At 39.2% G+C, this 14,051-nt stretch overlaps 1 protein-coding gene across 2 annotated transcripts; it reads left to right on the top strand.

Moving 5' to 3' along the window:
- The first annotated feature begins 210 nt into the window (after window positions 1–210).
- LOC146315641 (monocarboxylate transporter 12-B-like) lies at window positions 211–13,525 on the top strand. Of its 2 annotated transcripts, XM_084736287.1 has the most exons (10): window positions 222–350; window positions 3,126–3,220; window positions 3,854–4,207; window positions 8,382–8,485; window positions 8,883–9,026; window positions 9,431–9,526; window positions 9,756–9,912; window positions 10,586–11,362; window positions 11,451–11,710; window positions 12,817–13,525. In XM_084736287.1, the coding sequence occupies exons 3-10, from the start codon at window positions 4,071–4,073 to the stop codon at window positions 12,984–12,986; spliced, it is 1,845 nt and encodes a 614-aa protein (XP_084592413.1). In that variant the 5' UTR covers window positions 222–350; window positions 3,126–3,220; window positions 3,854–4,070; the 3' UTR covers window positions 12,987–13,525. The 2 variants fall into 2 exon arrangements, with proteins under 2 accessions (XP_084592412.1, XP_084592413.1); XM_084736286.1 differs by lacking the exon at window positions 3,126–3,220 and having other exon boundaries at window positions 211–350.
- The last annotated feature ends 526 nt before the right edge of the window (window positions 13,526–14,051 follow it).

The following is a 14,051-nucleotide window of genomic DNA, read 5'->3' as shown; positions in this document are numbered from 1 at the left end:
CTCTATGGTGCCTGGCAGTTCAACCGAAATTACGGCATTACTAAAACTTGTAGCAATAACTCCATAAACAAAGGGCCAGAGTTACTACACGTTCACACTTGCCGTGGCTGCGTGAATATTTAAGGGAAGTTTTCCACCTCCTCCTCCTCTTCCTCCTCCTCCTCCTCCTCTTCCCTCCCCTCTTATCTTCACTTTGCGGGCTCACTTTGAGTTGCAGAGCACCTTCATGGTGTTTGCAGGAGGAGCAGCAGCAGGAGAGCTTCCCTTTGTTAACATTTAGTTGTTGTCTGCTGTGTGTTTGGAGTAATGAAACGGTGGCACAGAGGAGCAGACACTGGCTGCAAGCTGATGTAAGTCAACACGCTCTTTCTGTACACCTCTTTGTTGTGTTTTTATCGTTTGACCTGCAATGATCGTGCGACTTTTATTCTCTTTTTTTGTCACTGAAGTGTCTGTCTTTCTCCCCGTCTGCCTTCGTCACTTTATCAACATTTTTGTTTCTCCAATAATAACTTGCCACATTTCAACAGAACTATTGGTACATTTTTTTTATATATCATTCATGTGTTCAATTATACAAAATGTCTTAAATACAAGTAAAATGTGCATGTGGATGCCGTGCATTGTAAATCCTATATTTTATAGACATTTCTTTCAGTTATAAATTAGTAATTAATGCTTTTATATCTACAGTACCAGTTTTAAAGATTTTGGCCATTTTTTGTGTCAAGCTTTACATTTATTTATGACTCTCTGAATGAAATTGATTATCATTGATAAACAGTTCTGACTGTTTGAACTGGATCTTAATGCTTGAGGCTCAACAGCTTCAGTGAATCTGAGTAAACTGTTCTCACGGCTCAGTTTACTTTGTAGGAGGAGGGGGTCCTGCTGTTGGTGATGCAAACACACAGGCACACAAATGCTAAGTTTACAACCTGTTAGTTTGTCAAGATAAGGCTTTTCTTTGAGCAACGGATGACAAAGCAAAAATAGCAGCCGGAAACCTTTGGACGGGTGCCCGAGGTGAAACCACATACATCAGTCTTCATCTGAAAGTTTTAATTGTTCCTTTTATTGTTTTGTTCCCTGCTTGAAGGTTTGCTGTCCTTGAGGTCAACCTTCTTTTCAGAACACACACATATGCAGTTTGCTTGTCCGGATTAGTCCAGCTTGAACCTTTGTTATGGCCTAAACCAGAGTAACCTGAAATGCAAAAGCTGCACAGCTGGTGTGTGGGCCGGAGCTTTTCAAATGGAAACAACATGTCCTGCTTCACTGCAACTGGTTTACACCAGTGATGTCACATTAAAGGGATGAACCAAGAGCGTGGAGCTTAGCCCCAGAACATGATTACTGAATGCAAACAACCAGGATTCAACTCTTCGCATTTAAACCACTGAAACATCCCACCTCAGACACACTGAACCAGTATACCAGCTCCAGGGAAACTAGCTGACCCCTGACTTCTCATCTGCTATTTAAGCCTTTTGTTAGCCATAGCAGAAGATTACCACAGCAGCCATGCGATAATCCCATTAACCATAAGATTATCACATGGCTGCTGCACTGCATCGTCACGCATGAGGATGAGGCACATGAAGAAACTGTGGCAGAAATGTGGCTTTTACTGAAATTAAAGCTACTACGAGAAGTTTTTATATGGTTATGAAAGAGTCTTTTGTCAAATTTTTTGAAGTATTGATTAATTCAGCATGCATTTAAGTGTAAAACAAGAAGGGCCTGGCCTTATGCAAAAAGTCATGAACATAGCGGTTGTTGCACTTACAACAGCAATAGCAATATGTGTGCAAAAAAGTAGTGCCATAAAACAGTATGTGTGTGTCCAGAATATTAGTGTTCCCATCACTGCTGGTTGGTTTGACTTCCTTGACCTTCTTTTCTTGGAAGTTTGGAAGTTAGCTAATTTGTATACTAAAACTTCATTTAACTCAAGCACTGTGGCCTTATCTGTCTCATGTAAACTGTTTTGAACAATACTGTTTTTGTTAATACAGGATGAACACTCGATAAAGGCTTTACACAGAACATGCAGGTTAACTTTAAACAGGTTAGATGCTAGATGGTCTGACTTTGTGAAAGATGTGTGGGGTGGGGGGTACAGGCAGAACTTTTCTCTGGTATTTTGTGAGATTTAACTAATCACTGTTATGGTAATTGTTTGGTGTTGTTTCAAAATGGGAACAGTGAAAAACGACACTTTTAGCAGGCAGTGAGAGCTTTTTGAGATGCAAATAAGTGGATGGGATCAGAAGGTGTTGAACAAGCTGTCTAGGATTAATATCTACTGTTTATTGGTTCTGCTGGCTATTGTTTAAAGCCAGTATGTTGTCTTATGTTCTGTACAAGCATTTAATTACATCCAGGGCTCAATAATAAGGATTGCCTGTTTGCTTGAGGCAACTAACTTGCAATGTCAGCCTAGCCAATCTACCAACTCACTTGTCTGACCAGGCAAGTGGTATAAGAGAATTGAGTTATTAAATTATTTTTATTATCTCGTAATTGTTAAAGTATTTTTTCCAAAATTGGCAGACACTGCTGTTTCCTGGCTCTCACATGTGGAGATTTCCCTGTTTTCTTCATTATCATCATATTAAACTGATTATCTTTGGTATTGACAAACAAAACAAGACATTTAAAGGTACCATCTTAGACTTAAAAACACTGTGATGGACCTAAGTCTATCTTATTCTTTGTTATTTGATAACCATTAATAAATGAGCCAATATGTACAGGGGCAAGTAAAAATTGACTTCAGGTGAGTACGTAGATTTCTGAATGTATAGAACATTAACATTAGGGCTGAACAAAAATATCTAATTATGATTATTTTGACTGATGCTGCACTATGGTATGATTTGCGATATTAGAGGTTTTGATCAATTTTACATCATTATTCTTACTTTGATTGAAAAAATGTGAAAGACGACTATGATGAGATTTTTGGTAGGAATCTGTCCCAAATGAAGATGTCTTTTTCCTGTGATTTGGAAATTGCAAAAAGCCATACTGCAATTTTGATAAAATTTCTATTAATTGTTCAGCCCTAATTAATGCTGAACCCTGACATCCACACGTGTCTCTTGCCTGTTGTTATGCAGCAGGCTTATGTCCAACCAAAGCTGCTCTCTACTGTTTCAGCCACAGATGTGAATGAGGAAAACCAGGAGCACAGATATGTGCGCTCACACTATCGGTAGCAGTAAATTACTTTTATCTTGCAGCAAGAAGTGTATGCAAACCAGCTGACATGAAGCAGGATGATTGTGAAAATGAAGATTTGTCTACTTTAATCACGTCATTACTGCTCATACTAACTTCTTCTACTAATCCAAACAAATGTGTTTGTGTTTCTGAGCAGCAGATATCAAGTTTTTGAATGAGACTCTTCTAAAATTGCCTCTTTATCAGCAAACTTCAAATTGTCATGTGATTTTTTTTTTTTTTTTATCTTATGAGCTTGTGACCTTCACATCATTTATTACAAACGATACAAGTTGCAATTGTGTATTCAGAGTCTGTGTGTATACTGGTGTTCCAGTATTTGGTTGCCTTTGGTGAGCTGGAAACCCCCATTATGAGTTTCTACCATGATTACAGTGTATTCTATGATGTTCATACCCACAACTACTTTGCAGTAGCAGTTTACAGTTTTTTAAGCTAGATTGGATGAGGTTTGTACTTCAACTCAGAAACACACAGAAATGTAGTCTTATGCGGTGTAGAGAAAAATAAAGTAGATGAATGAACAGGAAAGTGGCTTTAACTCTAAGTGATGCTGACATTTGTGGGTTAATTTCTGCCTGTTGTATTTCCTGTGCTTTCTCAGTGACTGAAGAAGAGGAGGAGAAGAAGTGCCTTTAAGGTTTCTGAAGCTCTTGAAGCAAGCGACTGTGAATCTGACAGATCAAGCCCAGCTAATGAATACTTGCTGTATGTTAAGAGGCAAAAAGAGAACACTGAGGAGTGGAGCTTTGACCTCCAACGCCCCTTGTAAAAGAGGGAGGAGACACTGATGTCAGTCTGCCTTTTGATTGGCTGGAGCGATGGCAGTCAACAAGGAGGGGAAGCTCGAGGGAGGCAAGAGGGAGCCGAGGGTCACGACCCCGCCGGAAGGTGGCTGGGGTTGGATGGTCGTTGCCGGCTGTTTCCTCGCCACCATCTGCATCCGGGCAGTGACCAGGTGACTGTGCGTGTGTGTGTGTGTGTGTGTGTGTGTGTGTGTGTGTGTGTGTGTGTGTTGCACTGACATTTTATGATGCTTACGGAAGTGAGCATTTTCTCTGTCAGAGGAACATTCAAACAAACATAAACATAATATTTAACAACAACATGACACCATGAGGCAGCAGCATTTGCTGTCGCTGAACTCGTCTGTTTCTGCGTGTTACTGAACGTGTCTTGACTGAACAGAGACATTTGTAGCTTCTGGATTTGCAGTATTGTGTGGTACACAGTTCTGTAGCTGTTCTCAACAAGCCTAAATGTTCTCAGCTTTGATCATTAATGCTTCTATGTTATTACTTGGCATGATTCCAGTTCCACTCAGCTCATATTGTTTAAGCCACTAACCTGCGTCAGTGGCAATATTTTATTTTTTCCACTAAGACTTACTGCTAAGAATTCCTGCTGAGACATTTCTATTTTGCAACTTTGCACAGTCAGCACATTGCCTTTACAACTGAATTGTTAGCTGACATTTGATTTCCACTGCCATGACCATTTTAATACGTGAACATTGAAAAATTAGTAGGACAAGAAAAAGATTAGATTTAAATATATCATAATGTACATTCAGTAGATCTATGAAGTATCATTTTTGGCATCAGATGTAGTCAGTGATGTAGGTGTATGGCTTTTTCCGCAGAAACAAACATGGTTGCAATTCCAGTTGTGGTATCCGTACCTATATTATTCTGCTATAGGCGAGAAATCAGTCTGACATGTTTGTATTTACCTAAACCAATCACATTCATCTTGAGTAATGCTAAACCCCGGATGCAGTGACAGTACCCCTGCAGAATAGGCAAATCATGGCATTAAAATGACTTAAGTTGCATCAAACGAAAAGGTAACAGCTGCTAGCTATGTGCTGTTAACTTCCCAGGTGCTAATTTACCATTTTCAGCATGTAAGTTGCTGTTGCGTCCTGTAGCGACAGGTGACTTTGAAAATGCAGATAGTGGGTGCTGTGTCACTGCCTGAAACAGGCGACCAATGGCTGGTGAACAGAGTGACAAAGGTTAAAAAGCCAACTGAAATCACATTTCATCATCCCTTTTTGTTCTCAAAAGTATGTAAATGTGAGTTAATTGTCTTTGGGAAAATATGCCATGTTCCCACTGGAAACATGGGGGCGCCATCATGAAACCTAAAGACATAAAATATAATAGTTTCTGACATAGGATAACATAGGACAAGTATATATATATATGTATATGCTGGATCAGACCAACAGGAAGCAATTTAATTTTAGTTGGTCGATAAATGGTGTGAAGGGCATCCTTTATTCTTTGATAATGTATTGTGGTGCAGTTTCTTCTCCTGAATTTCAGAAGTGTAAAAGCATTCTTTCTGACCATTCATTGGGAATGTCCCAATCATTATCAAAAAATATGACACGTCTGACCATTATACACGTGATGCTAAATCTGATATACCCTTTTAACTCTTTATAACATAATCCTTGATCAATAAAGAAATAAAATCTTGTTTATTAGGCCAGAAAACCCCTACATTCACTTTCACTTGCTGGTCTTTACTCCTGCTTACTGTAAGAGGGAGAATCAACATCTCTGGCACATTTTCTTTATATGTCTGTGTGTATTTGTGTGTGTTTGTGTGTGTTTGTGTGTAAGTGTTAGAGTGAGCAGGTTTGCATAAGATGAAGAAAAGATATTAAAAAGTAAGTAAAGTAAAACGATGGCTGTAGTCATTTTTGCAAATTAATGTGAACTATGGGAAGCAATGAGTGGGTGGCTTTTTTACCCAGTTGGCCTAGCTTTCACAAAGCTCTGATCTGCTCTGTTCGGATGCCAAGGGACCTGCGACTTCTCTCTGAGGTTATATAATAGACAATGAGAGTTGTAAAAAATGGGTCAGTGAGTGCAGAGCCATCAGAATGGTGGACATGATTGACAGCCATAAACTGATAAACACACTCAACTGTAGTTTATCAGCTCTGACATGATGCTGACACCTAATAAGACCTTGAACACCTCATCTATTGAGGTCAGACAGGCTACATCATTACTGTCATTTATAAACCCTCTTAAAGCTTTCTTATATAGAAAAGCAGGTTGCATTTTATTTTACAGTACACTAATAACATATAACAAACTACATTGTATCAGATGAGATTAAAACTAGAAATAATATGAGACAGTATTAGACTCTTTTTGCCTCTTTCTTGTTCAGAAATCAGACCCTTATTAGACTTTATTAGAAGTTAATTTGGGACGCATTACAACAGAACTGTACTATAAACTAAAATAAAATCATTCATCTGCTATTTAACCATTTAAAAACAATATGTGAGTCACATCTACCCAGTAAAGGACAAAATTTTAGTGGTAGAGGAACATTTTGTCTGTGGATGACTGCAGACTTACTGTCATACAGTGGCAGGCAATGTGATTTGATCAAAGATGAAAGCATTGGTCTAGATATGAGATGTGATTTCACTTAGTTGACAGTACAGTTCTGTTGGAATGTGTCCCTAATTACACTGAAAAAACGCTTATGAATATTTAGTATGTTGCAAGGTTTTATCATTCCAGTTTATTACTATAGGTTATCCAATAATTATTGCCTCAGACTGGCTGACAGTCATTTTGATTGCGACTTTCCTGATATGAGACACTTTTTCTTCCTGACCTGCTGTCAAATGCCAAGTCAACCAGATTGATTAACTTTCATCCACTCTTTGTGATATCAGCTCTCAACTTCTTTAGCTTTAATGACTTCCTCATTGTTTCAGAGTTGCATAAAGGAGGCAATGCCATAGTCTTGCAAAACCTAGTGTCACCAGTTTATCACCTCATTTAAAGTGGTACTGTCCTGAAGTTTTGTTTCAGCTGCTTATGCTAACCTCTCTAACTCTCCTTCTGTTTATTCCAGACAAACTCGCCTGACTTGTGACTTACGTTTGTAAAGCAGGGGTGTTTTTCTGAAAAGAGCCTCCAGATCGTGACAGCATTTCAACAGCTATTTTAAAAGCTTTTATGAAGAGATTGTACAGTAGGTGTAACTCTTGTGTTGCATCAGTCAGCCATAGGCAAAAGTAATTAAAAAATCATTTATCAATCTGACATTTTTGCAGACTGGTTAAGATCCAGTGTGTAAAATTTATGTGGATTTATTGGTCATTTATTTGCAGAAAAGTATGTTATCATTAGTCTATATATTTAATTTCATTAGTGTCACCTGAAAATAAAAATCATTGCATTTTCGTTACCTTAGAATGAGGTTTTCATGGAAGCCGCCATGTTGCACTGACAGGTTTTTACAGTATGAAGTATGAAGGAGTTTCACGGCCACTGTAGGTTCTTCTACACCAGGGGTGGGAAACTCAGTTTCATCCAGAGCCAGCATTATGGTAGCCGTCAAAGGGTTGGTTGTAAAAGTAAGACCATAAAAATGTATAACCTGTTATCATATTACATAATAGTCTCTGCATTTGAATAGTATTGACGTCAGTAGTGACTAGCTCTAAGAGCAGACGTCTCGGGAAAATAATGGCAGGCAGACATTTGAGTGTACTATTATTGTACTAAAAAAACTACTATTATACAGTGTATTTAAGAAAATGTCATTTATGAAGTAGTATAAGTAATAAAACCAAAATAACAGTAAGGGTTGTTTTAAGTCTGTATGGCCTACAAGCAAGGTTTCAAATCCAAAATATAAATTAAATTAAATGTAGTGTAAATCTGTATTCATTTCCTTACAAAGAATACATGGGCTTACTTGCTTGTCTCAATTAAGCACAAACATGTTTTCGCTTCCCCGTCTCTCATTAAATTGCCTTCCCTCTGCATCAACGTTTCTTTTCTTGGACGTTTTGATAGGCTGCTAATATTAAGGTTGCTAGCTTACTGCAGGTAACATCAATAGTAGCAGTTTACTATTGCTGGGTTGCATTCTGGGACATGCAGATAATGGACACTGTGCCAGGCTGGATTTGGCCCGCAGGCCTTGAGTTTGACACATTATGTCCTTCAAACTTAGAAAGGGAGGGTGAAGTGAGGTGTTGGTAATCTGCGAGCTTACAGCTACATGCCACAAAATCCAACGCACTGGTCCTTTAAACATATAAACATTCACTTAACCAAATTGCCGCCTGTCTCTGTGTCCAGATGCGTTTCCATGTTCTTTGTGGAGTTCCAGCTGCACTTTGAGAGGGATTATTCCACCACCGCCTGGATCCACAGTCTGATCGACTCCACCACCATGCTCTGTGGTAAGACCACCTGTATCAGCATCTGAAGGCAGATCAATGCTGCACTTAAACCAGATTTAGGTTACCAGATTTAACTTAAACCAGCGACAGGTTCAGGAAAGGTTCCAGTGATTGAAGAGTGAATTTTTTTTAGCATTTTCTCTAATCTGCACCGATACTTATTATTCTAACTATTAGAAAATAGTTAAATATTGTTTCATAAGTAACAGGGTATAAGAACTGATAAAACATTAATTAAATCACAGGAAATGAGTACATCAAAACCCAAATTCAAATTCCACACAAAATGGTGCATTTTAAAAAAGAGAAAGGCGTATACATTGCCATGGATCATACGGACAAGTGATCAATCATCAGTCAGTGAAATAACAGTAATCTGCTCAAACTGTGTTTCCAGCTCCTCTTGGTGGTTTCCTTGGGAACCGCATCTCCTGCAGAGCTACAGTGATGCTAGGAGGTCTGCTGGCTTCTGTTGGTCTGGTCATCAGCTCCTTCGCTAACAGTCTGGAACATCTGTATGTCTGCATGGGCATCCTCACAGGTACACAACAACTTCACCTCTCATTATACCCGAGCACTCTGTGATGCTGTTATCAAAATATCTAACTTCTAAAGCATAAGATCTGATGGTGACTTGAGCAAAAAACTGTGTTAAATCTTCATCTAAGTTTAAATGGCTTATGAAGCTTGAGCCAGACATTGACTGTATTACCTGCAGCGAGAGGTTCACTGTTCATTGTTGAGCTAATTTTAAAAATCAACCAAGATGTCAGGGATGTGCCTCTGTGCTACCTTAACACCTTCAATCAGTTTGGAAAGTGACGCAGATTGAGCTGAACCTCTGCATTCCTTATGTCATATTGTAGGCTGTATCAGATTGGTTCAGATCTGGCAACACTTGACAGATTTTGCCAAACTCCAAGCCCTTTTATCCATCCTCTACAGGTCTTGGCTTTGCTCTCAGCTACACACCAGCCATAGCGATGGTTGGGAGGTACTTCAGTGAGAGGAAAGCTCTGGCCTATGGCATCGCCATGTCTGGTAGTGACATCTTTACTTACTGTTACTTTGTTTTCTTGTCATTCATACCTTACTTTCCCATCCTCTCTTCTACCCCTTCATTCTTCTTTTTTCACTTTTCATCTTACTTCCTTTACCTTTTTCCTCTGCGCTTTTCTCTAGTCTGTTTTGAAGTTCCTCTACCCGTGCTTCTCCTCTACTCTCTTTGCCTCATTTCATCCCATCAAATCCAGTTTCACCTCATCTTCAGGTAGTGGCATTGGGACCTTCATCCTGGCTCCCGCAGTCCAAATGCTTATAGAGCATTACTCCTGGAGAGGAGCTCTGCTCGTCCTGGGAGGTTTTGTTTCCAACCTGTGTGTCTGTGGTGCTCTGATGAGGCCGCTGGAACCAAGAGTTGGTGAAAGGTAAGTCCTCAGCTCCACTGCTAAGGACCCACTAATTGGTGATGTCTATCAAGTTGAGATTAGACTTATACTAGGACTGCAATTAAATATTATTTTATTTTAGATTAGATTAACATAATGAAAAAGCCTAACTCTACAACCACACTGAGTCTCTCTTAACACTAACAAGCAGACAGAATAGTGTTGTATGTGCTCCTCTATGAAACGTCTCACATATCAGTGGTGTCTAGAATGGAACCCCAAACCTGCTAAACCTGCTAAACCTCCCTTTGCAAAAGGGATCGTTTTAACTGTTTTACTGTAGCTGCTGTGGCTGCTTTGACATACAATGTGTTGGTGTTCCTGTCTGCTATAGAGTAAAATTATGTCAAATTGTTATAAGCTGTTGTAAATAACTATAGATTTAAGTTATCTTGGCCATCAAATCAGTACAAGAAACATGAATATTGTGCACTATTTAGTATGACATCCTCCCCTATGACGTTGTCTCAGCACTCCCAATTGTGACTGACTTCTGCTAAGGATCAATGATAAGAATCATAATGATTAATTTAAAATTAAGATGACACACAACTACAATAAGTAATAAGTAATCCTTTATAAACTAAAATATACTGATTCTCAATCCTTCTTTCTTTCTCATTCTTCTTTTCTGTTGTTGTTCCATCTGAAGGATATGGGAGAACAACATGGCAAACCTGGGGAAAGACTGCGTGACAACAGAACTGGATTCCACAGACACTGAACAAGAACCGGTTGATTGCAGCCAAGTGGAGTCAAAGCAGCTGGAAATAAACCACTTAAAGGATACCCAAGGGCTTCTCATAGCCAACAGAGCGCTCAAAAACTTCGTACTTGAAAACAACAAACTAGGTCAGGGGAACATGGCGCTGTTATCAAGCCCGAGCCTGCCCGATCCAAGTTTAACAGATCGGAAGATAGCTGAATGCATTTTATTTAGCAACAAGCTAACAGAGACAGTGCTAGGGAAGATCAAATTTCCAGATCATAACTTAGAAAATGGAACCACAATTGAGGACTTGAAATTGGTGGAAATCATGAATTTGAAGAACAAGGCAATTGAAAAGGATGCAAAGATGGAAGACTCCAAACTCATTGAAGCCAAACCAACAGATGTTGTTGGTGCAGATCACTTAGATAACAGTGTTAGCTCTCCTCCAGAACCTGTAGTGACCACAAAGACTTCAGCCAGAGGCTGTTTTCCTCTGAAGTCCAGGGAGGAGATTGGATTTCTGATGTTACCCGACTTCTTGATTCTGTCTGTTTCCATTCTGTTTATGGCATATGGCTGCAGCGCTCCAGTAGTTTACCTGGTTCCTTATGCCCGTAGTGTGGGGGTGGGGAAGCAGCAGGCTGCCTTCCTCATGTCCATATTTGGAGTTAGTGGCATTGTGGGCAACATTACCTTTGGATGGATCACAGACAGGAAGTAAGTAGAGACTGGAGGTGTGCTATGTTTGAAAGAAATGGAAGACATTTCATTTAAGCCCAACACTGACAGATCTCCAACCCTCTAGGTGTCTGAAGAGGTATCGCATGCTGAGCTACATGATGGCGATAGGAATGGAGGGCCTCTGCTGTATGTTCATACCCCTGCTTCAGTCCTTCCCCCTCCTGGTGCTTTTTTCCGTAGTCTACGGGTACTTTGACGGGGCGTATGTAGCGCTCATCCCAGTGGTCACTTCTGATGTTGCGGGCTCCACCTACCTGACCTCTGCTCTGGGTGTGGTCTACTTCCTCCATGCCATCCCCTACCTGGTCAGCCCACCTATTGGAGGTAAGTGTTCATGAATTTATACAACAACTGTTGCAGTGGTTAAAGGTATCCTGTAAAATTCTTATAGGTACCACTGTTACATTAATTTTAGATCTTGACCAAGCGTGAACCAACTGTGACATCACACATTGTTGTCTGAAGCCTTGAGTAGATTATGGAGGTTACCTTCTTGGGTTTTTTTGCAACTGGAGCACATTTTTACATTATAAAACAGTTACTTTGTGCAACATGTACAATGAAGAGACAACGCATATGAATCTTGCAAGAGTTTCACAAATCTTGGGTTCTCTTCTAGACACGACTAAACTGCCTGGTCGTGGTCTTTCTTGTATTAAAACCAAACTGTACACTAAATTATGTTTCCAAAAACATTATAAGTGAGAAATAGGCAATGTAGTAACATAATCTTGTCCCATGTTTGATCAATACTGTCTATTTTAGTTTAACATGAGTTTTGTGAGCCCTGTGTGTTGCACTGGACAGACTCACTGAGAATGATTTGTCAATCACACATTAGCCCCACTCTGAAGTATACCCTGCTTTATTGTCTGTTTTATGTGGAATTTACAAAATAAACATCATTTTATGTGGAAGAACACTTAAAATTAGCATTTGAGACAATAAACTCATTATGAAACTGTTTACTGAGGTCATAAATCAGGTGAGAAATAGTCATTTTCTCATAATACTCTAGGCGACCAACCAATGGAGTCGCCCTCTGCTGGAAATTAGAAGGAATGCAGGTTTTAGGCACTTCTACTTTGACTTAATTTTTCACACCCAGAAGCTCAGTCAACTATTATAACATATAAACACTGACATCACTGACATATTAACAAATGAGACTAGGGTTGAGATGATTGGTGGCTTCGGTCTCATTTCAGAGCTAATGTTAGCTCTAGTTTCTCATCTTCTCATCTTGACCAAAGGCACCCTACTTTTGACTTCTTTACTGAAAAGGACAAAATGTTATGATTATTACATTGTCCTCTTTCTCCTCTTCCATCTGCTGTTTTTGTTTTAGAAAGCTGGTTATTACATTTATCATGTAGGATTTTTTTTTTCCACTGAGGTGTAACACATCTTTCCTGTTTCTTTGTCTCCAGGTTGGTTAGTAGACAAGACAGGAAACTACGAAGCAACCTTCTTCCTGTGTGGGGCGTCCTTCATGTTCAGCTCTGTGGTCCTGGCAGCCATGTTAGTCAGACGCTGCTGGAGGTCCAAATCTAACTCGGCTGTACAATTAAGTCCACAGCAGCAGCAGAACGTCATATGACCGTGTCAGTCGATATACTGCTCCTCCCACTGCTGGTATGTGGGTTTACAAAGAATATAGTAAAAGGTGCTATTTTGATGTGCATCATATGCCGCTGATTTTGACAAAAAACTCTGAACTCAGGTTCAACAAGGTCAGAGCCCAGAAGAAATAAAGCTGAACTGAACCTGTGCCTTCTTTTTAAACGTGACTCTGGGACATACAGATTATGTAACAGTGACTTATTTTTTCAGAAAGAGTTTTCTGCTTATTGTTTCATGTAGAAAACCAAAGGGATTTCTCACTTCATGGAAACCAACATTTACAAGCAGGTTGCCATTAGAATTCTTGTGTGTTTTGTACAAACTGCTCACATCAATTTATTACAGATTTATAGAAGTGTTGCCATTATAAGAAGCAGAGGAATGTGATTTATTTGCATGCTTCATGAACACGTAAGAAAATGTTAACACTTCTGCACCGCCAAGTCTTAGTGGCAGGTACACAAGACGAAAACACTGCAGAGTGAGAATAAACAAGGCATACTGCACACTTTTAATGGACCTTTTACCTTTTATTTGATGACGATATCTGGGTATGTATACTCAATTAACCATAAACCGATCAGTCATGAACAATCTATAATGGATATTTTTCACCATGTTTGCTCACCAACATGCTTTACTGTATTAATGTGATAAAATGATCATTTCAGTACCTCAGATTGCACAACTTGTAGTGGTAACAATATGAAACTGTCTTTTTGCCTGCAACACTGGAGCTGGTCTCTAAATACTGGGAAAAAGTAATTCATGCAGTGATTAGTGATGCTGTATACTTAAAGGACATTACAAGAATCTTGCCTTTTTCTAAAAAAATAAAATGTAGGTAACTATCAGTGAGTTTCTGGAAAAATAAAACTGAATTTATAACTGGAACTCTCACACATTCTGTATACTTGTGATTTAATTTTATCATTTTGATGCTGAGTATGATTCATGTCCCGATTCACCTACCTGTGATATACCATATGTCTCTTGTTGTTATTCACAGATTTACAAATACCAAAACATAAGGGACAAGCTG

This window comes from Lutjanus erythropterus, chromosome 14 (genome assembly GCF_056507025.1).
Source record: "Lutjanus erythropterus isolate fLutEry1 chromosome 14, fLutEry1.hap2, whole genome shotgun sequence".
In the NCBI taxonomy this organism is placed as follows: Eukaryota; Metazoa; Chordata; class Actinopteri; order Lutjaniformes; family Lutjanidae; genus Lutjanus; species Lutjanus erythropterus.
This window is presented reverse-complemented; position numbering and strand designations above follow the sequence as displayed.

What these genes read in the sequence shown, in the direction of transcription:
- LOC146315641 (XM_084736286.1), top strand. Translation starts at nt 4,071, where the DNA reads ATGGCAGTCAACAAGGAGGGGAAGCTCGAGGGAGGCAAGAGGGAGCCG. An exon ending in CTCCACCACCATGCTCTGTG is followed by an intron (nt 8,486 to 8,882) that starts GTAAGACCACCT and finishes CTGTGTTTCCAG; the next exon opens with CTCCTCTTGGTGGTTTCCTT. An exon ending in CTGCATGGGCATCCTCACAG is followed by an intron (nt 9,027 to 9,430) that starts GTACACAACAAC and finishes CATCCTCTACAG; the next exon opens with GTCTTGGCTTTGCTCTCAGC.